At 37.7% G+C, this 23,576-nt stretch overlaps 1 protein-coding gene across 1 annotated transcript in view; it reads right to left on the minus strand.

Annotated features, from left to right (window-relative positions):
- Positions 1-647: 647 nt before the first annotated feature.
- Positions 648-23,576, minus strand: part of LOC127522083 (heterogeneous nuclear ribonucleoprotein L-like) — a 38,394-nt gene continuing 15,465 nt past the window's right edge. The window contains exons 2-13 of the mRNA XM_051911668.1: positions 19,560-19,678; positions 16,670-16,907; positions 16,506-16,591; positions 14,430-14,526; positions 14,265-14,337; positions 8,028-8,099; positions 7,357-7,571; positions 7,019-7,140; positions 4,903-5,104; positions 3,252-3,309; positions 2,641-2,739; positions 648-2,496 (exon numbers count right to left, since the gene is read on the minus strand). Of these exons, the coding sequence (XP_051767628.1) occupies positions 2,441-2,496; positions 2,641-2,739; positions 3,252-3,309; positions 4,903-5,104; positions 7,019-7,140; positions 7,357-7,571; positions 8,028-8,099; positions 14,265-14,337; positions 14,430-14,526; positions 16,506-16,591; positions 16,670-16,907; positions 19,560-19,678 (1,437 nt within the window). The 3' untranslated portion in view covers positions 648-2,440. The remainder of the gene's footprint in view (positions 2,497-2,640; positions 2,740-3,251; positions 3,310-4,902; positions 5,105-7,018; positions 7,141-7,356; positions 7,572-8,027; positions 8,100-14,264; positions 14,338-14,429; positions 14,527-16,505; positions 16,592-16,669; positions 16,908-19,559; positions 19,679-23,576) is intronic.

Below are 23,576 nucleotides of genomic sequence, written 5' to 3' on the forward strand. Positions count from 1 at the left end.
CAAATATCCTCATTTAAAACTTTATAAAGCAAAATAACGAGCTTCCGGCGGGACAGCCATACGCATTCGACGTACGTCCAAAAAGCGTTAACTTCCGTGACGTAATACACAATAACATGACGTACTAGCGTAGAACGTCATTGCATTGTGTAGAACGTCGCAGAAGTTCACTTTTTGGACTTACGTCGAATGCGTATGGCTGTCCCGCCGAAAGCTTGTTATTTTGCTTTACAAAGTTTATAAGTTTACATAAGTTTATAAACTTATAAGTTATATTTCGTTTATAAAGGATATTTGTCTTACACAAACGCATCTATTCACTTCAGAAGGCCTTTATTAACCCCCTGGAGTCTTATGGATTCATTTTTTTTTTCTTCAAAATTTGGGCTGCCATTCACTGCCATTATAAACCTTGGAGGACTAAGGATATTTTTAAATATATCTCTGATTGGGTTTGTCTGAAAGAAGATGGTCATATACACCTAGGACGGCTTGAGGGTGAGTAAATAATGGGATAATTTTCATTTTTGGGTGAACTATCCCTTTACACACACTCATCTAATTCATGGTTTTCTCATTCTCATGTTCTAAACCCGTTTGACTCTGTTCTGAGAGTCTTCATGTATGATGAATGACAGACAGCCGTGTGACCTGCAGATGTTTTAATGACTGCACATGCTCACAGTGAACTGCTGATGTGTTGATGTGTCAGTTACACATGAACTTATAATAATAATAATAATAATAACATGTTCCTCTCGGTGCAGCCACTGAAGAGCCAAGACACAGATCTGACCATCAGGCCGGTTACACCAGCTGTGTGCAAGTTACTGTAAAAATTAGGGTATTTAAGGTGTAAATGGCCACTAAGTTGCAACTCAGCTAACAGGAAACGTTCTCAGAACGTTCTGGTAAGGTTCTCTAACGTTACTAACAAACATTCTTTCAGTAACGTTAATAGAACGTTTGTTCAAAATTATCTGGTCTTTAATAATGTTCTCAAAACGTTAGCACAAAACGTTTTTTAAATGTTACTACTTGTTTTATAGAACATTCAAAAGTAACGTTCCCATAATGTTTGCAGAATGATAAAATGGAACGTTCAAGAAAAAATGTTTTTTAAACGTTCAGACAATATTTAGAAATAATGTTTCTTAAAGGTGCAGAAAGCAATTTCTGAGAAACGCTGTTGAAAGTGGATCTAACTGACCAACAAAACACACTTATAGCCAATCAGCAGTAAGGGGCGTGTCCACTCATTAGGGGGGAGGTGCCTGTGCTGCATAGCATTTTCATGAATTTGGGGGCGGAGCTATCAAGATGCCTGTTTGTTTTGGTGATTTCAGAACGTTTCTCAGAAATTGCTTACTGCACCTTTAACTTCTTAGGACATAATTTTGTTCGATATCAATCAGGAATAAAACATCAGACTGATGAAATGACGTCATGAGCTCATGTTTTATCTGACAGACTGATGATGATGATGATGATGATGGCAACATTCACACTTGTTTAAATTTTAAAAAAGAGAGTATTATGTGCATAACAGACTCGATTGTGGCGCTCCAGCATGAAACCCTATCAACGCATACATTTAAGAATAAAAACATAAAAATTTAATTTATATAACTGGATGTATTAGTATTTATTTATTGCCCTTTGTTAATTTTAGATACAGTTCCTTTATATTATTTACATATTTGAAAACATGAATTATTTTATGACTATTTTTGCGTCGCTCTAAATGGAAATGTAATTAATCATCGCTGACAGTTAAGCAAATCGACTGCAGTGAGATAAAACTGCAGGCTTCTTACTGGATCAGTAACGGTGGTAAACTTTATGAGCTCTGCCTTGAGAACAAACGCTGCAACTAGAGCAAGAACAGAGGAAGTTACAAACTACTTTCCTGTACAGCTGGTGTTGAAGCCGTGATGATCGTGTGTCTGGATCAGGGCTGCAGTCAATCTAACATACTGACATTGATCAAAGAGTCTCACAATCATCTACCCAAACCCAGAACTACAACAAATGCACAGACAGACTACAGGTCATGTGACTAGTTAAGCGGTTAACCCAGCAGGTGATCCTTTAGTCTCTAGTAAACCCCTGCCGCTGTACACATAAATAATAAAGACACGTGTTCCATGTTCTGTGTCATGCACACGTCAGTTCAGTGTTTCAGTTCATGTCGTGTTTATCGTATGTCGTCCGGTCAAAAAACGCCCTGAAAACAATTTAACTAGCAAATACATGGAACGAAACAGCCCGTGTCGTTCATCGGCTCTTCCTGTGTTTGCCGTGGTCCTGCCGTCAGTGACATCATCCAGAGAGTGTGTGTGTGTGTGTGTGTGTGTCAGTTTCCTGGTTTGATTTACAGACAAAAAAACAAAGACGACAAAAACCGAAGAAGAGGAGCAGGAGATTGAGTCGCTCCGGCTCAGAGATGTGAGGAGGTGGAGAAGCACAGCTTCAGCGTGTACGGGTTCGAACCATCTGAAACACACAACAACACGTCACAGATTACTGACAACAGCTACAGCATCAAGAGAAACGTTCATGCTTCATCTCAGATCCTGAATCTATGACATGATTAAACAGACAGGGGCTGATGGGTAAACAGAAAGAGCGTATGCTTACTGGGTATCCGGATCTGATAGTGATTGAGAACCGTCAGAACCTCCACAGCGTGAGTCTTACTGTCGAACTCCAGTAAACCAGAGATGGTCTTTGAACTGGCTGCAGATACAAACACAAGAGACACGTGAGCGACGGATCAGAATCACGTCAAACACAAACTCAAACACGGCGGAAAGTCACGGTACTATTGCTCCTACAGCGCTTTATACAGTACAGATTGTTTCAAAGCAGCTTCACAGTGATATAAATGTAACAGTGTTGATGTTGCAAAATTCATCAATGGAATCTTCGTATAACCAAGAAAACACATTTAAAAAACTGGACATTTTGAACGTTGTCTTCAGAACTTAATGAGAACGTTAGCAAAACATTCTTGGAACATATTCTTGTTAGATGGGTAAATCAAGTAATCAAATTTTTTTTTCTTCCTCTTTTGCTATTGGAGTTAATGGGAACACAAAAATGATATTTGCTGTCGTCTCCCGTTCGCCGCTATAGACGTTTACCCAACTGTGACGTCCATTATGAAACAACGTGCAGCTTAAACAGGAGACGACACTGTCATTGTTCAGCTCAACAGTGTTGATGTAGCAAAGTTAATGAAAACTCACGTTTGGCATCAAACACTTTGTATTTGATGAATCCTGGGACGTCGTGTTCTGTGCATAACTGCAAAACAACAGAACAAAATCAGAGTGGCTTACAGTCCAGCAGAGGGCGCTGGCGACATGTATACTCAGCTCTAGAGATGGGCTCATACTGTTTTTATGTACAGCTAGTTATGAATACTGTAATCTAATCCTAACAGAAAACTTTCTGCATTTTAACAATAAAAATAAAACATTGTTTACTTTATTTTATACCACTGTTACAAATGAGGAAGTTTTGTCAGATTGAACTCACTTCTGGGAAAAAATATCTGAAAAAAGTCAAAATTATGACATTCTAGGTTATATTTATGAGATTAAATTTTGAAATTATGAAATAGTAAGTACTAATTATGAGATGAAAAGTCAAAATTATCACTTAAGTCATAATTATGACAAAAAGTTGAAAGTTGACATACTAAATTGAAATTATGAAATCAGTTGAAATTATGACATTAAAATGTCAAAATTATTACTTAAAAAGTCAATAAAACGTTGAAAGTTGGCATACTAAATCAAAATTGACAAATCAAAATTATGACATTAAAAAGTCGAAATTATGACATAAAAAGTTGAAAGCTGACATACTAAATCATAATTGATAAATCAAAATTATGACATTAAAAAGTAATATTTAGATTAAAAGTCAGAATTATGACAAAAAGTTTAAAGTTGACATACTAAATCGAAATTATGACATAAATCGAAAGTATGATGTCATGTTTATGAGAATAAATGTTTGAAATTATGACAGCAAGTGATAATTGAGATGAAAAGTTGAAATTATGACTTAAAAAGTTGAAAGTTGGCATACTAAATCATAATTGACAAATCAAAATTATGACATTAAAAAGTAATATTTAGATTAAATGTCAAAATTATGACAGTAAGTAATAACAGATGAAAAGTCGAAATTATGACTTAAAAAGTTAAAAAGTTGATATACCACATCGAAATTATGAAATAAATTGAAATTATGACATTAAAATGTCAAAATTATTACTTAAAAAGTCATAATTATGACAGAAAACGTTGAAAGTTGGTATACTAAATCAAAATTGACAAATCAAAATTATGACATTAAAAAGTCGAAATTATGACATAAAAAGTTGAAAGTTGACATACTAAATCGAAATTATGAAATAAACTGAAATTATGACATTAAAATGTCAAAATTATTACTTAAAAAGTCATTTATGACAAAAAGTTGAAAGTTGGCATAATAAATCAAAATTGACAAATCAAAATTATGACATTAAAATGTCAAAATTATTACTTAAAAAGTAATATTTAGATTAAATGTCAAAATTATGACATAGTAAGTAATAATTGAGATGAAATGTCAATTATGACAAAGTTGAAAGTTGACACTAAATCGAAATTATGACAAGTCGGAATTATGACATTAAAATGTCGAAATTATTACTTAATGTCATAAAAAGTTGAAAGTTAGCATACTAAATCAAAATTGACATAAATTGGAATTATGACATTAAAAAGTTGAAATTATGACTTAGCATGTCATAATTTTGAATGTCATATTTTTGATGTCTTAGACGGGCGCGTGACATCTGTGTGCTGTTTTCTGTGTATGCGGTGAGTGAGCGTGACGCACCCGCTGCAGGTCGTCTTCACTGATGCAGGGCGGCACGTTGTAGAAGTGCAGCACACACGACGGAGGCTGGATGATGTTCTTGGAGGCCTGACCGGCGCTGGTGAAGCGGTTGTTGCGGGTCATGGCGAAGTCCTTGTAGCTGCTGGAGCCGTCCTCCAACTCGAACACCTGACTGGGGATGACGGCGTGCTGCTTCGACACGCTGACCACAGAGAACACAACGACACACATCCATCAGTCTCAATCTTACACACACCACTGACTTCAGAGCATCTGTGTGTGATGAATTATTCTGATGGATGATGGTCCATCTCAATCCCATGAGCCTCTGCTGCTGCTGATCATCTGATTCTTTACAGTTCACATGAAGTCCTGAACATTTCACTTAGATCGAAATATTAAATTATTGAATTCTTCCCCTATCTGATGTGTGTGTGTGTGTGTGTGTGTGTGTGTGTGTGTGTGTGTGTGTGTGCATGTATGCGTGTGTTTGTGAGTGAATGTGTGTGTGTGTGAGTGAGTGTGTATATGTATGAGTGTGTGCGTTTGTAAGTGTGTGTGTATATGTGCTTGAGTGCGTTTGTGTGTGTTTGTGAGTGTGTGAGTGCGTGCGAGTGTGCGTTTGTGTGTGTGCATGCGTTTGTGAGTGAGTGTGTGTATTAGTGAGTGAGTGTGTGTATATGTGTGTGAGTGTGTGCGTTTGTGTGCGTGTGCGTAAGTGTGTGAGTGAGTGTGTGAGCATGTGTGTATGTGTGCGTTTGTGTGTGCATGTGTATGAGAGTGTGTGTGTGTATGTGTGCGTTTGTGTGCTTGTGTGTGAGTGCGTGTATATGCGTGTATATGTGTGTGTGTGTGTATGCGCGTTTTTGAGTGCGTGAGTGTGTGTGTGTGCGTGATAGACTGGGTGTGTGTGTGTGTGTGTGTGTGTGTGAGTGAGTGTGTGAGCATGTGTATGAGTGTGTGTGTGTATGTGTGCGTTTGTGTGTGTGTGTGTGTGCGTGTATATGCTTGTATATGTGTGTGTGTGTGAGTGCGTTTGTGAGTGCGTGAGTGTGTGTGTGTTTGTGTGTATATGCATAAGTGTGCATGAGTCTGTGTGTTTGTGAGTGTGTGTGTGAGTGTGTGTGTGTGTGTGAGTGCGTGTATATGCGTGTATATGTGTGTGTGTGTGAGTGCGTGTATATGTGTGTGTGTGTGAGTGCGTTTGTGAGTGCGTGAGTGTGTGTGTATATGCATAAGTGTGCATGAGTCTGTGTGTTTGTGAGTGTGTGTGTGTGAGTGAACATGTGTGTGTGCGTGTTTGTGTGTGCATGTGTATGAGTGTGTGTGTGTGTGTATGTGTGTGTGCTTGTGTGTGAGTGTGTGTGTGTGAGTGCGTGTATATGCGTGTATATGTGTGTGTGTGTGAGTGCGTGTATATGTGTGTGTGTGTGAGTGCGTTTGTGAGTGCGTGAGTGTGTGTGTTTGTGTGTATATGCATAAGTGTGCATGAGTCTGTGTGTTTGTGACTGTGTGTGTGTGAGTGTGTGAACGTGTGTGTGCGCGTTTGTGTGTGCATGTGTATGAGTGTGTTTGTGTGTGATTGTGTGTCTGTGTTTGTGTGAGTGCGTGTATATGCATGTATGTGTGTGTGTGTGTGAGTGCGTTTGTGAGTGCTTTTGTATTTGTGTGCATGAGTCTGTGTTTGTGAGTGTGTGTGTGAGTGTCTGAGCATGTGTGCGTTTGTGTGTGCATGTGTATGAGTGTGTGTGTGTTTGTGTGCTTGAGTGCGTGTATATGTGTGTGTGTGTGTGTGTGTGCATAAATGTGCGTGAGTCTGTGTTTGTGAGTGTGTGTGTGTGAGTGTGATCATGTGTGTATGTGTGCGTTTGTGTGTGCATGTGTATAAGAGTGTGTGTGTGTGTATGTGTGCATTTGTGTACTCTTGTGTGAGTATGTGTGTGAGTGTGTGTGTATATGTGTGCTTGTGTGTGAGTGCGTGTATATACGTGTATATATATGTGTGTGTGTGTGTGTGTGTGTATATGTGTGCTTGTGTGTGAGTGTGTGTGTGTGAGTGTGTGTGTGAGTGCGTGTATATACGTGTATATATGTGTGTGTGTGTGTGTTTCCTCACCAGACGTTGAGTCGTTTGCTGAAGACCTTGATGCTGTTCAGGTGTGTAATCGCTCTGTCAACCGCATATTCATCACCCATCTCCACTAGAGCCGTGCCCGGGACGCTCTTCATGAACTTCACCTGCACACACACACACACACACACACACACACACACACACAGTTGGGGTGTATTCGGTAATATTATTGATTTAACTGCATCATAAGATGAGAACAAAATTTGATCCGAGTGCTCCTAAACTGTCTTCATTTAAATGTTTTCGACCATCAGCACATCCAGCATTATATTTCTGTTCCATCTGTTAGTCAAAGTGTTCATCATCGCCGCACGCTTTACCTTCTCAATGTTTCCGTACAGACAGAAGAGGTTGAAGATGCGGGTGCAGTTCATCTTGGCGGGATGCAGGCCGCTCACCATGGCAACAGAGCTGGAGGCGTGGCTCATGTAGGAGGAGGTCTGAGGCAGCGGATACGACACCACCTCCGGCACGTCATGAGAGCTGCGCTTGAAACGGTTATTACTGGGCAGAGGCAGCAGGGGGCAGTGTGACCCTACACACACACACACACACACACACACACACACACAGTTATGACACAGCCTTTAACCCTTGTGCTGTGCTAAAAATCCTTTACCTATTTTTTTTCTTTTTTTTTAAGTCATTTATCCGTAGGCCGGACATTTTTGACTGGAAACAGTAGAAGTGTTTAACAAGGTGGGAAAAAAATCCCCCAAAAAATCTATTTTCATGTGAAGATGTTAAACCATGTGTGATTACTGTCAACAAGTTCAATGTGATAACATTAACCAGCATTTACAGGAAGAAGAAAATGGGTTAAAATGACATTCATTACTGTTAAAAACATCATCATATTTAATCACTGGAGTGTGTTCTCATGTATTTCTTTTGCTGTTGCTTTATAGAAGAACCAGTGATTTGACCAGAGTTTAGAATTAAGAGCTAATGAAAGAGCGATATATAACAGATCACACTGATGAGGACTGACCGTATCCGTTGTCGCTGTACGAGGACGGATGTTCTCCCAGGATGGCCTGCCGCTGTCGGCCTTTACCGCGCTCTACGACAAACACATTCAACACACAGTCTGTAAAAACACTCACACTTACACTGCTGACACATTCACACACGAGCACAGAAACACACACAGAAACATCCCTCACTTCTAATGATTTACTTCTGTAACTCTCTTTACTGCCATTCTAAAAAAAACAGCATAAAGTAAATCAAACACTAACCAAAAACATACTAAAGTTAAAAAAAAACACAAAAAAACATTTTGATTTTCTGAATGGTGTGACACATTTGGAGACTTTTGCTGCACATGCTATATAAACACACACACACACACACACACACACACGCACACGCACACATACATACACAAAAACACACATACACTCAAACACACACACACACACACACACACACACACAAACACACACACAAATGCACACATACATACACAAACACACACTCAAACGCAGACACACACACATTTACACAAACACACACACACACACACGCATACATACTCAAACACACACACACAAACACAAACACACACCCACCCACACACTCAAACACATGCACAAATACACACACAGACACACAGCCACAAACACACCCTCACACAAATACCCACACACACTCACACACACAAGCACACACACACACACAAACAAACATTTACACACCCACAAACACACACACACAAGCACACACACACACACACTCACACACAAATGCACACAAACACACACACACTCATGCACAAACACACTCACACACACAAATGCACACTCACACACACGCACACACAAATGCGCACACACACACACACACAAAAACACACACACAAACGCACAAAATTGTGGACATGTTTGAAAAAGGTTAAATGGTGAAAAATAAACAAACAAACAAAAAAAAAAAATAGAGAATTTTTGGGGGCAGAATCTACAAATCAGCCATGATGCGGGAAAAAAGGCACACAGCAACAAAGCGGTTAATTCAAAAATAGTTTTTAAAAAATCGTATAGATTAATTGTATTGTAAAAAGTTTGGATCATAATTATTGCATAAATATTATTTAGTACCTTAAAACTCCCTCAAAACACAACATCAAAGTTCCCCTGTCACGCTATTTTAAAGAGCCCTAATTTTGTTCTCCTACAGCAGGTTTACATTCATCAAACGTCAAAAATCATAATAATATTGCAGCATCAGCTGATTTCTCAAAAAATAATGGTTTGTTTGAAGATTCGGTCTCTCTAAGCCCCTCCTTTCCAAGAGCTTCCTCTGCTCTGACTGGTCAGACGGCCCAGTCTGTTGTGATTGGTCAGAAACTAAACGCTCATTATCATATCTGAATCACCTAGAGGTTTTAACGTTCCATTCGCAGTATTACATTCACTTTCACGTGTGACTGAACAAAAGCAACGTTCTCTCAAAGTTATCTGGTCTTTAATAATGTTCTCAAGCGTTATTGGATGTTCATCTACTGTCTTTTTAAATGCTATACTTGTTACTTTTAAATGTTCTCTGAACATTCCGAAACATTTCAATAATGTTTGCAAAATGATACAATGGAATGTTCCGTTAACACTCGCAAGAAAAAACTGGACATTTTAAATGTTCAGAGAACATCCGGAAATAATGTTTTCATAACTTAGCAAAACATTCTTGAAACATATTCTTGTTAGCTGGCAGAGAGAAAGACAGAGAGAGAGAGACAGGCAGAAATAAAAGGCTTTTTTTGTAAATTAGGCTGCAGTCAAACATAATCCTCTTTAGATGGAGCAGAAAAAAATATGAAAAAATTACTCTGAGGTGCTTTTTATAGCTAAAGCAGCTTAAACGGATCGTTAAAGAATCGTTCTCAAAACACTCTAAACACACACACACGAGTGATGAGATCAACAGGATGAGAGAAACAAGAGCACGTTATGTGTGGACGCTGACGCAGAAACAGGCTGAAATGAGGAAGAGAAGTGCTCCTCTCGCCTCCTCCTGTGTGTATCAGCCTCTCTGCAGGCCTGCGCTGGAGTCACACACAGCCACGCTAATCGCTGCAAAACCAGCAGTTAGCGGCAGGAAGCTGTGCTCCATCTTCAGCGGGGCTGATGGGATTTCAGCTCAGTGTGACCTTCAGCCATCAGCTGAGCAGCAGATCAAGCTTCCTCAGGCCACAGAAATATAACGCATGGATGATGACATACAACGTTATGAACAAACATTAATAGAACGTTCATTCAGAGTTATCTGGTGTTTAATAATGTTCTCAAAACGTTATACTTTGTTCATGAGACGTTTTAGTTCATCTAACATTTTTTAAATGTTACTACTTGTTTCAGAGAACATTTAAAAGTAACATTCCAATAATGTTTAATGAATGATGAAATGGAATGTTCCCTTAACGTTTGTGTAAACAAGAAGAAAACATTAAAAATCTGGACATTTCAGAGAACATTCAGAAATAATGTTTTCGTAGCGTAATAAGAACGTTAGCAAAACATTCTTTTTGTGTGCTTTGCAATTTTTTTAAATAAAAATATGGAACATTTTAAAACTGATGTGATTTTTGTAAGCAATAAAAATGAACATCAAAATGTGTTTCAGTGTTGCATCATCATCAAAAAGATGATGTCACGATAAAACAATTTATGAAAATTAATGCAATAACAGGGTTGCATGCAAAACTGATAAATATTACATTTTTAGTTTGTTAAAAAAAAAATTTATTTTTTAAAAATACTTTGTTTTCACATTATATTTAATATTCGTTCCATAGATTATGTTGACACTGACGTTGTTATGGAAGCTTGTTTCCACAACTGAATAAAAAAGAAAAAAGGTAATTGCGACTTTTTATCTCACAATTCTGACTTTTTTTCTCAGAATTGCTTCATATAAAGTCAGAATTGCGTTATAAAGTCAGAATTGCGAGTTATAATGTCAGAATTGCGTTATAAAGTCAGAATTGCGAGATAGAAAGTCTGAATTATGAGCTATAAAGTCCGAATTTCGAGATATAAAGTCAGAATTGCGAGTTATAAAGTCCGAATTTCGAGATATAAAGTCAAAATTGCGTTATAAAGTCAGAATTGCGAGTTATAAAGTTAGAATTGCGAGATATAAAGTCAGAATTGCGTTATAAAGTCAGAATTGCGAGATATAAAGTCAGAATTGCGAGATATAAAGTCAGAATTTCGAGATATAAAGTCAGAATTGCGTTATAAAGTCAGAATTGCATTATAAAGTCCGAATTTCGAGATATAAAGTCAGAATTGCGAGTTATAAAGTCCAAATTTCGAGATATAAAGTCAAAATTGCGTTATAAAGTCAGAATTGCGAGTTATAAAGTTAGAATTGCGAGATATAAAGTCAGAATTGCGTTATAAAGTCAGAATTGCGAGATATAAAGTCAGAATTTCGAGATATAAAGTCAGAATTGCGTTATAAAGTCAGAATTGCATTATAAAGTCAGAATTTCGAGATATAAAGTCAGAATTGCGTTATAAAGTCAGAATTGTGAGTTATAAAGTCAGAATTGCGTTAAAAAGTCAGAATTGCGTTATAAAGTCAGAATTGTGAGTTATAAAGTCAGAATTGCGTTATAAAGTCAGAATTGCGAGTTATAAAGTCAGAATTTCGAGTTATAAAGTCAGAATTGCGTTATAAAGTCAGAATTGCGTTATAAAGTCAGAATTTCGAGATATAAAGTCAGAATTGCGAGTTATAAAGTCAGAATTGCATTATAAAGTCAGAATTGTGAGATATAAAGTCTGAATTATGAGCTATAAAGTCAGAATTTCGAGTTATAAAGTCAGAATTTCGAGATATAAAGTCAGAATTGCGAGTTATAAAGTCAGAATTGCATTATAAAGTCAGAATTGTGAGATATAAAGTCTGAATTATGAGCTATAAAGTCAGAATTTCGAGTTATAAAGTCAGAATTGCGTTATAAAGTCAGAATTGCGTTATAAAGTCAGAATTGTGAGATATAAAGTCTGAATTATGATATAAAGTCAGAATTTCGAGTTATAAAGTCAGAATTGCGAGTTATAAAGTCAGAATTTTGAGTTATAAAGTCAGAATTGCGTTATAAAGTCAGAATTGCGAGTTATAAAGTCAGAATTGCGAGTTATAAAGTCAGAATTGTGAGATATAAAGTCTGAATTATGAGCTATAAAGTCAGAATTTCGAGTTATAAAGTCAGAATTGCGTTATAAAGTCAGAATTGCGTTATAAAGTCAGAATTGTGAGATATAAAGTCTGAATTATGATATAAAGTCAGAATTTCGAGTTATAAAGTCAGAATTGCGAGTTATAAAGTCAGAATTTTGAGTTATAAAGTCAGAATTGCGTTATAAAGTCAGAATTGCGAGTTATAAAGTCAGAATTGCGTTATAAAGTCAGAATTGTGAGATATAAAGTCTGAATTATGAGCTATAAAGTCAGAATTTCGAGTTATAAAGTCAGAATTGCGTTATAAAGTCAGAATTATGAGCTATAAAGTCAGAATTTCGAGTTACAGTCAGAATTATACTTTTTTTTTTTAATAAAAAATCATTTACAATACTTCACATATTAGATGATAAAAATTGAAACATATCTGTTATGTTTTTCACAACATCCAGCACGGGTGAACTTTAATCACACTATTTGTTTTGTATTACACATTTTCTGAAATGTTATGTTTAAATATGCAAGTGAGGCATCGTCTTATTAAATATGCACTGATTTGCACACATTTCCAGCTCAGAAATCTGAACACTGGATTAAACCAGCTTCAAAATTCCGGTCTGATTTTGTCGACATATTAAAGGTTTTTCACAGAGGGGATTTTGGATTCCTGTTTCCATAAATCAGAAAATAAAACAACGACATTTCACCATGTTCTTAGGAATAAAATGTCCTATAAATCAGGAAAATGATATATGAACAAATCTTCAGAATATAGACATGAATGAAACGGTCAAGTTTGGTGTGTGTAAAGCTTTCTGACTCAAACTCGCCGCCTTTAAACATCTACAGACACAAAGAGATCAAGTGCAATAAACACTTTTGGATGTTTTCTTTCCACAGTCTGAAAGAAGAATGTTATGAAAGCAAAATATGCCACCGGTGCATGTAGTGTCTTGTACTAAAAAAGTAAAGACACGTGGAATGTGCTTTAATCATGTTAATATTTCATCAAAACCTTCAGCTGAAAGTGATCATCACATTTCTAATTCTACAAAGTGCTGACGGAGAGTTCAGAACGCTGAGAGCGTCAGAATACAGTGAGGCGGAGAATAAAGTAACAGGAGATGTTTAACACAGAGGTGTTCATTAATATTCTGTGATGAATGTCTTCACATTCCAGCAGGCGCTCTTATCTTCAGTCAATAATGAGAAACGCTGAGCTGCAAAGTCAAGCAGCCCTTCGGTCTCGTGCCGACAGATCCGATCGATGTCTGAACGCTGCTGTTCTGCACTGATAACACTGCGTTTTTAGGTTCCTGTAAGACCTAATGTGAGAAACCTCCCACAGCACCCTAGAAACCGTCCTCATGCCCCCTAGCAACTGGGTGAACAGCAAATGATGTGGGAGTATGAGATGGTAAAACACGTGACGCTCATCGTTCAGGGTGAATCTCTTTACTTTCAACGACACGAATCCTTCAAACACCCACATCTGACACAGAAAAACAACGAGACGAGATATTACAGAGAGAAATAAAGAGATTCTTCAGCATAAAACAGACAGAGGTCAGAGGTCACGCACACCAGATCTCCGTCACTTCTTATGAGACTAAATGAGAGCAAATGGAGCTTCTCAGATGTGAAGGACTTCAGTGATCTCAGTATGAACTCAAATAATTCTCATCACATGATCTGAGCTCGTCTAATTATAGAGATTTAGATCAACCAGGAGCTCGTCACGCTTACTAGATGAATTAAAGCCATTAAAACAAGACTAAACGAGCTTTAAAATAAACTAAAACATTACAAATTCAAAATGAAAATTATATACAGTATATACACACACACACACTCTTACACACACACACTAAAACACACACACTCTCTCTCACACACACACACACTCTCTCACACACACACTTATTCTCTCACACACACACACACACACTCTCTCTCACACACACACTTATTCTCTCACACACACACTCTCTCACACACACACTCTCTCTCTCACACACACACACACACACACACGTACCTCGTCGCAGCAGGAAGGGTTTGGTGTAGTCCCAGCTGTCGTTGTCGTTTCTGATGACGTTGAGGCGTGAGGGCTAGAATGAGAGAGCACAACGCCACTGCATGTGTGTTAGCTCCAGCGGTGTGTGTGTGTGTGAGTGTGTGTGTGTGAACGCTGCACATTTACCCGAGCGTATTCGATTTTCAGCGTGCAGCAGCCGGCGTAGATGTCAGCCCCGTTGAGGGCGGCTTTGGCCTTCTGGGCGTTCTGGATGGATTCAAACGTGACGGACGTCAAGGAAAAACTACAGCTGAGACTAAAACACACACACACACTTCAGACCAGACACAACATTCACAGGTGATGGCAGCACACGTGTGGCCAGTGGCCTGTTAAACTGTGAAAGCCTCTTTGACACCTCAAACGCAAGTGTGAGACGGCTGGAGGCTGATGGGAGTTCAGTTCTGTAGGGACAAACACATATTAAAGCTGTCGATTTAACGTGTCAATTTAACTAGTTATGGAACAAAAATAATTTAACGCATTTAACGCACCCACCCCAGACCTACGTAGTTCATCTTACATTTCAAACAGTTAATTGGTGACGAATATGAAGCATGGCAACAACTCACTGCATGATGAAGCCTATAGGATGCAGTTAGAATCCTGTATGACTTTCTTTCAAGATATTGTGAAGAATGTTGCTGCTTTGGTCTGTAAATATATCTAAATACCAATTCAGATGCAGCTTCTGAAAATGGTCATTGAAGCCTAAAAGTTTGTGTAAAAAAATTCTATGTTGAATCAAATAAAATATTTTTCTTTCTAAAGCTACTTTTTGTAATGTCTATTTGATGCTTTTCTCATTTAACACAATAATGACTTTATGATTAATAATGATTTATCTTTTCGGGGTAATTTCTCAGCCAAATGTAATTAGATTAACCAATCTGCACATCATGTAATTAACTGACAGCGATTAATATATTTTTTTAAGTGTTTAATATATATATATATATATATATATTAAAAACTAGATACTTATTTTTAAAAAGTCATGTAAATTAATAAAGTCTTAAAATATAATATAGTAAATATAATAAAAATAATAAAAATTTATCTAGTTATGGCTATATTTTATTGAGTAGAAACTGCCATTTGGGAGTTATTTTATTTTATATTATTTTTAAAACTTCATCTAATAATCAAAAAATAGTGAACCCTGAAGATCATTCAGTTCTTAGATCTCCTGAATTTACAAAAATAATTACTAATTAATTATTTTAATTTAAATATTTAGAATATATAAATCAAATTATATAAATCATATAAAAAAAAAAATATATATATATATATATAAGGTTTTAGTATATATATATATATATATATATATATATATATATATATATATATATAATTATTGCAAAATATGCAAATTATGCATGTAAATATTTAATATATCAATCATATATATATATATATATATTTATTAAAAACTAGATAAATATTTTAAAAAGTCATGTAAATTAATAAAATCTTAAAAATGCACACATAAAAATGCAAATGTATCTAAATGTATCTATTATTTTATTGAGTAGAAACTGCCATTTTAAAAATTAAGAGTTAAAAATGAATTTTAAAAGTTCATCTAATGATGAAAAAATGAATTTTAAAAGTTCATCTAAACTTAAGTAATTTAAACTTGTTCTTGAATTTGTTGAACATTCAGTTCTTGGATTTCCTGAATTTACAAAAATAATTACCAATTGCTTATATATTTATATATATATATAAACAATATATTTAATAATTATTGCAAAATATGCAAATTATGCATGCAAATATTTAAGCAGTTTGAGAGCGAATGGAGACTTGATTACGTCATTGGCAGTGCTTCATGGGAGTGGGCGGAGCTAAAGAGTTCTTTTGTAATGATTTGTATGTTTCAATTCTCTGATTGGTAGAGATTTCTCTGCAGAATCACAGGTAATGTAATGTTCCACTATTTTAAAAAATAACTTAAAATAATTACAGGCTAATAATTATTCCATTGAGTAACAGCCTCATAGCTCTTTATCATGAAAAATCAGTTCCTCTATGGAGAAAATGAATGGGATTTTTACTCCCGTATCCCGACTGTTGTGCTCTATTTTAAAGCAGTTATATTAGTGTATGTGAGCGAGTGCAACATCAGCACAAAATCCATAATCACACACACACACACACACACACACACACACACACACACACACTAAAGGATATTCCACCATGGCTTGGATTCCATTTCTCTTGAAGATCACAATCCGTAGCACATTTCCGATCGGATTACAGACTGTGTACAAAACATCCTAGAAGATGAAGACGAGAAGACGTTCAGAAGAAACCTTCAGAGAGGCTCATGTGATGTGTAACAGGGTCCAGTTTACCGTAGTGATGGGGTAGAGCGGGTTCTGGATGGACAGCAGCAGCACTTTGTTCCCACTGTTCGGGTCGTCGGCGTTGGTGGGCCGCGTGATGCGTTTGCTGGTGGAGTAGTTGAAGTAGGCCTGCTGACCGGCGATGTAGACGGGCTCCTGGGAGCCGCACGCCACGCAGCGGTCGGCGCTCTGGACCTCCTCGAACTCCACCAGAGCCTGACGCTTGAACGGCATCATCATCACGTAACTGCAGGAGAGGAAGACGACCGTCAGGACAGTGATATTACAGCTTTTATTTTTGATCACTTCGTTATGTGCTTTTTTAAGTTTTTATTACAGCCACAGTTCAAACGTTTATATTTTAACAATGAATTGGAGTAAAAACAGTTATATTTTGCTTTTCCGGTAAAAAAAATCCTTCACTGCATCACTAATGATCGGTACATTTGAAAAATATACAGCAGTTTATCTGCACAAAAATAGCATCAAACATTAATACGATTAACAAGAAGTCTACAAAAGGAATACTGAAGGACTGAAATGAAACGAACGAATCAAATGTGCCGTTTGTGATGTTGAGATGTTTAAAACAGATGTCACAGCGCATTCTGTGGTCATGAGATGCTCATAGTGACTATAAATACACTCATATGACCTTGTTTTGTGTCCGAGAGAGAGACTTCCTATCTTCCTGTTCTTCCACATTTGATCCGTGTCTTTCCTACACTCTAAAAAACGCTGGGTTAAAAACAACACAGATTGGCTTGAAAATGGACAAACCCAGTGGATAGGTTGTTTTAACCCAGAGGTTGGGTTGTTTTCACCCACAATTGATTTGTTTTAGCCCACGGTTGGGTTGTTTTCACCCACAGTTGGGTTGTTTTAACCCACGGTTGGGTTGTTTTAACCCAGAGGTTGGGTTGTTTTAGCCCACGGTTGGGTTGTTTTAACCCACGGTTGGGTTGTTTTAACCCACGGTTGGGTTGTTTTAACCCAGAGGTTGGGTTGTTTTAACCCACGGTTGGGTTGTTTTAGCCCACGGTTGGGTTGTTTTAACCCACGGTTGGGTTGTTTTAACCCAGAGGTTGGGTTGTTTTAGCCCACGGTTGGGTTGTTTTAGCCCACGGTTGGGTTGTTTTAACCCACGGTTGAGTTGTTTTAACCCAGAGGTTGGGTTGTTATAACCCAGAGGTTGGGTTGTTTTAACTCACGGTTTGGGTTGTTTTAGCCCATGGTTGGGTTGTTTTAACCCAGAGGTTGATTTGTTTTAGCCCACGGTTGGGTTGTTTTAACCCACGGTTGGGTTGTTTTAACCCACGGTTGGGTTGTTTTAACCCAGAGGTTGGGTTGTTTTAACCCACGGTTGGGTTGTTTTAACCCAGAGGTTGGGTTGTTTTAACCCACGGTTGGGTTGTTTTAGCCCACGGTTGGGTTGTTTTAACCCACGGTTGGGTTGTTTTAACCCAGAGGTTGGGTTGTTTTAGCCCACGGTTGGGTTGTTTTAACCCACGGTTGGGTTGTTTTAACCCACGGTTGGGTTGTTTTAACCCAGAGGTTGGGTTGTTTTAACCCACGGTTGGGTTGTTTTAGCCCACGGTTGGGTTGTTTTAACCCACGGTTGGGTTGTTTTAACCCAGAGGTTGGGTTGTTTTAGCCCACGGTTGGGTTGTTTTAGCCCACGGTTGGGTTGTTTTAACTCATGGTTGGGTTGTTTTAGCCCACGGTTGGGTTGTTTTAACCCACGGTTGAGTTGTTTTAACCCAGAGGTTGGGTTGTTATAACCCAGAGGTTGGGTTGTTTTAACTCACGGTTTGTGTTGTTTTAGTCCATGGTTGGGTTGTTTTAACAGACGGTTGAGTTGTTTTAACCCAGAGGTTGGGTTGTTATAACCCACGGTTTGGGTTGTTTTAGTCCATGGTTGGGTTGTTTTAGCCCATGGTTGGGTTGATTTAACCCAGAGGTTGGGTTGTTTTAACCCAGAGGTTGGGTTGTTTTAACCCATGGTTTGGGTTGTTTTAACCCACAGTTGGGTTGTTTTGAACCTACGGGTTAAATGGTTGGGTTAAATGCTGGGTAGTTTTATTTAACTCAACAATTGTTTAAAAATTACTGTATTGTTTGAATGAACCCAAAATATGTTAGAAATGAACATTTATTAATAAGTTTAATGAATAATATGTTCACCTTTTGATAATTATTGTTGCCTCTAGTAATTATGAGTCTGATTTTTAATTTCCAACCTATTGGGTTCATGTTAAGTCAGTCATATAGTCATTTTTAAACAATAGTTTGGTTAAATAAAACTGCCCAGTAGGTTGGGAAAACTTTTAACCCAACTGCTGGGTTAAAACAACACAATCGCTGGGTTTTCAACCCAATTTGGGTTGTTTTTAACTCAGCATTTTTTAGTGTAACTTAGATGAGCTCAAACACACGCATCTGCTTATATTCTAAGCTTTGGAGTCAGAATCTGATGTTCCCATGATCCTCTGTAAGCTTCTGTGGGTGTAAATGTCACTTTAGAAAAGAGGCTCATTGTGAATTCAGAGAGAAACGAGAAAAGCCTCAAATACAGGAACTGTTGCTACCATAAATGACTACGACTGTCAACTTCATTTATAGATTCATAATTCAGTCGTCTGAAGCACAGCTGAATCTACAGAGATGTTCATGTGATGAATAGAGGACTGTGATGAACATCGAGAGGAAACAGTCCCTCAGAATGAATGAATGATAACCAGCTGAACATCCTCACGAGAGGCTGGTTGGTTAACGTGGTTATCTGATCTGTCGTTATGAGGGAAGATCATTAATGGAATTGGCTAAAATGCTTTGAGTCATTTGTGTGATGAATCTGAACACGAATCTGTGAAATATGAAAATTAAACCATCATTTTACCAGATGTTTCCGAATTTTTCCAAGGCCTCGACCAGATCAGCCTCCACCACAGATTCACACAATCCTCGGACATGAACGACGGGAGACGGAGCGATGCGGTGAGTCTCGGAGCCGTTATCCTGCAGGACAGAGAAACACAGGATGAGGCTGGAGGAACATTATTAGAACACACACACACACACACACACACACACTTTAAAATAAAATATTAAACTGACTAAACCACAAAAACATTAAACTGTTTTCAACATTGATAATAATCATAAATGTTTCTTGAGCAACAAATCATCATATTAGAATGATTTCTGAAGGATCATGTGACACTGAAGACTGGAGTAATGATGCTGAAAATTCAGCTTTGATCACAGGAATAAATTACATTTTACTATATAATCACATAGAAAACAGCTGTTTTACATTGTAAAAATATTTCACTATTTTCACAGTATTTTTTATCAAATAATTGCCTTGGTGAGCAGAAGAGACTTAAAGATGAATCCTCTTAAATCAAATCTGAAAACTCTAAAATGATCAAAAGCTTTAAATAAAAACTCAGTGATCTCAGATAATGAGAGAATAATTCAGATGATTTTCCCTGTAAATGAACTCTGATGTTCTGAAGTGAATGAAAGCGTCTGCGTCTCCAGATGTTCAGCTGTGGAATCATGGGACAGTTACTCTGCTTTTACTATCACAAACACGTAAACAACATCATCTCACATGTGACAGGAAGAGAGCAACCACCCAGAACACCTTAGCACCTTAAAAACGGCATCAGTAAAGACGTTTGCCCATTTCAGTTCATCAGACTCTTCTGATCATCTGCGGATGTGTCAGTCAATCACATCGTACTGTGTCAGTGATCATACTCTGCCAAAAGTCAGTCATATTAATGAACAATTTTTCACGTAGATTATGTGATTTAACTTTTTAGATTAAATTTATGAGTACATATAAACAGAAGCATGTGACACTGAAACCACACATGCATCTGCATGTGCATCTTTATTTTTGCAGGCATCAAACTCTCTTTCCATTTTTGCAAAACTCCTGAATGTTTGCCGACCACAGAGATCAACAGACAAATGGCTTGAACTGTCATTCAGTCTCACGTACACCACAACAACAAGAACACGAAGAACATCCGACTGATTCACTCAGTCATCATCGAATTCAGTCGACTGAAACTAAACTAAATTCATAAAAAAAATGTTGTTGCTTGACATAAACGAAACATTAACTGAAATAAAATAAAATATATTAAAAAATTAAACTTATTTGATTTTGGGAAAACGCATTAAAAAAAAAAACAATTATCAGGGTTCAAGTGCTTTAAGTCCTTTAAGCACATGCGTAAAAAGGTATAATGTTTTAATTAGCAAGCCTGTAACCATCTCGATCATAGATGGAAAAGACCATTTACAGCCAATACATGCAGTTTATCAAAGGAAATATATGGTTTTTAAAGCTTTTTAACAGTTATTGAGGTTAAGCCAAAAACCTAGGACTAACTCACCAAAGATGTTTTTTTTAAATAATCTCCAATATTTAACAAACATTTCGATGGACAACAGAGGTCCTAGAGGCAAAGTTTCTCAGAATGAGGAGTTCTACCATGTGGTATCAATGATGTGGATGTGTGTGCGAAAAATCGCGTGATATACAGTCCTTTTTGCATGTGAAAAACGGCCGACTTCTTTTGAAAAGGTCTCTAGGGCCGTGAGTCAAACAGGCTCAGTGAGTTTCATTCTGATCAGCCTCCATTAACCTCATCTGATAGCTGCTCAAAATTCATTGGCCGCCGCTGGCCGCGTTTTTCAAAATAAGTGTATGTCCTCAAAGGCAGTCTTGGCACCTTGGACAAAGATGCCACATGCCATTTTTCAAGTCAGACTTTGAGTTGCATAGTTATAGTCATTTTCAAGTTATTTTCCTGTTATAGCGCCACCAAGTGGCCAGTCGCCACGTCCTTTTTCATGCAACCACAGAATGAGCTCTTACATATTTGTGCCAAGTTTGGTGAAATTATCTCATTCCGTTCACGAGTTACAACCATTTTAGCAAAAGTGGCTCCGCCCACTTTGAACGTTTTGGCGACCCTTACAGACCGTGAATTGAAATGTCAACTTTTTTAATTTATAATTGTTGACAATCAGACGCCAGAGAATCTTGCTGCACTGGTTTGGTTCCAATCAGTTGAAAAACCTAGGACTAGTTCGCAAAGTATGTTTCTCAAAAAATCCAAAATATCCGAAAATTTCACGCATATGTTTTAAGGGGTTCAAGCGTGAAGCTCTGAAACTCTATTGTAATTATTAAAGTTTCCAAGAATCAACATTCTCCCCTAAAAGTGATCGGGCAGACCAAACCATAAGTCATAGAGACTTGAAACTTTGAGGGCTGGCAGTACTCACACCGTCTACAGCGTCACCAAGGCTCGCCCCGATCGGCCTGATGGGGGCGCTACAGCGCTCAAAAGTACAAAATCTCTCATAACTCCTGAACCGTTATGCATAGGTTCAAGTGTCTTATATCGCTGGAATCCTCGGCTCAAGACGAACAAAATGCATGAAATCTTTTGCTCTAAATTTTTGGGTATTTGGGATTTTTTTTTTTGAAAAACCTACTTTTGCAAACTAGTCCTCGGTTTTCCACCCGATTGGAACCAAACCAGTGCAGCAAGATTCTCTGGAGTCTGATTGTCAAAATTACAACTAAAATGGCTATAACTCGTGAACGAAATGAGATATTTTCACCAAACTTGGAACACAGGTGTATGGGCTCAAAAATCACAGCGAATGGCCACTTGGTGGTGCTATAACAGGAAAAAACATGAAAATGGCTATAACTACTTAGCCGTTAGTCCGATTGACTTGAAAATTGGCATGTGGCGTCTTTGTCCAAGGTGCCAAGACATCCTTTGAGGACATTCATGTATCTCGAAAAATGTGGCCGGCGTTGGCCAATAAAATTTGAGCAGCTATCAGAAAAGGGTAACGGAGGCCGATCGGAAAGGCCTGTGAGAAATTCAAAAGAAATCGGCCACCTTCATGTGCATATATCACGCGATTTTTCGCACAAGCCCACGACATTGATACCAGATGATAGAACTCTTCACTCTGAGCAACTTTGCCTCTAGGAACGCCGCTGTCCATCGAATTTTTTGTTAAATATTGGAAATTATTTCAAAAACCAACTTTGGCGAACTAGTCCTAGGTTTTTGGCTCAACCTCGATAACTGTTAAAAAGCTTTATAAACCATTTATTTCCTTTGATAAACTGCATGTATTGGCTGTAAATGGTCTTTTCCATCTATGATCGAGATGGTTACAGGCTTGCTAATTAAAACATTATACCTTTTACGCATGTGCTTAAAGGACTTAAAGCACTTGAACCCTGATAACTGCTGCTCGCAGCTATATTTTTGCTTTGTTAGGTTAAGTCTTTAAAATAACTGTGTGAATGCTAAGTGAACCAGAACTAAATGGATCATTTTCTTTTTGGTCCACACCAAAAGAACCAAGAGAACCGAACGCACCCTAAAATAACACTGCATCTAATAAAAGACACCTTACAGTTTTTCTGAAGTATTTCTTCCTGTGTCGCTGTGAGAAAACTGTTGTCTTCCTCTCAACACAAGTTTAACACCTGTCTCACCCTCGAAGTGAGAACAGACAAAAGGTGTCATTTAAGAGATCAGTAACAGTGATATGCTGCACGACCAGATTATCTGCTCTGCATCATATTCCCTACATCTGTTACTTAACTCAATAATCACACCCAAATGTGAGCGAGTAAATAATGAGGTTTGAGGTGAACTACTTTCTTTAAACCCGTCAGTGCAATAGCAGCATCTGCGGTTGGAAAACGACCTGCGAAAAAACGCGATGCCCATGACCCTGTTCCTCTGAAGAATCACATCATTCAGACCCCAAGCACACTCAAAATAGAGTCACACAAACATCAAACCACTTCCACGGCTGACAGACGGAAGAAGAACTCACAAACCAGACACGA

Source organism: Ctenopharyngodon idella, chromosome 11 (assembly GCF_019924925.1).
Source record: "Ctenopharyngodon idella isolate HZGC_01 chromosome 11, HZGC01, whole genome shotgun sequence".
NCBI classification, from domain to species: Eukaryota; Metazoa; Chordata; class Actinopteri; order Cypriniformes; family Xenocyprididae; genus Ctenopharyngodon; species Ctenopharyngodon idella.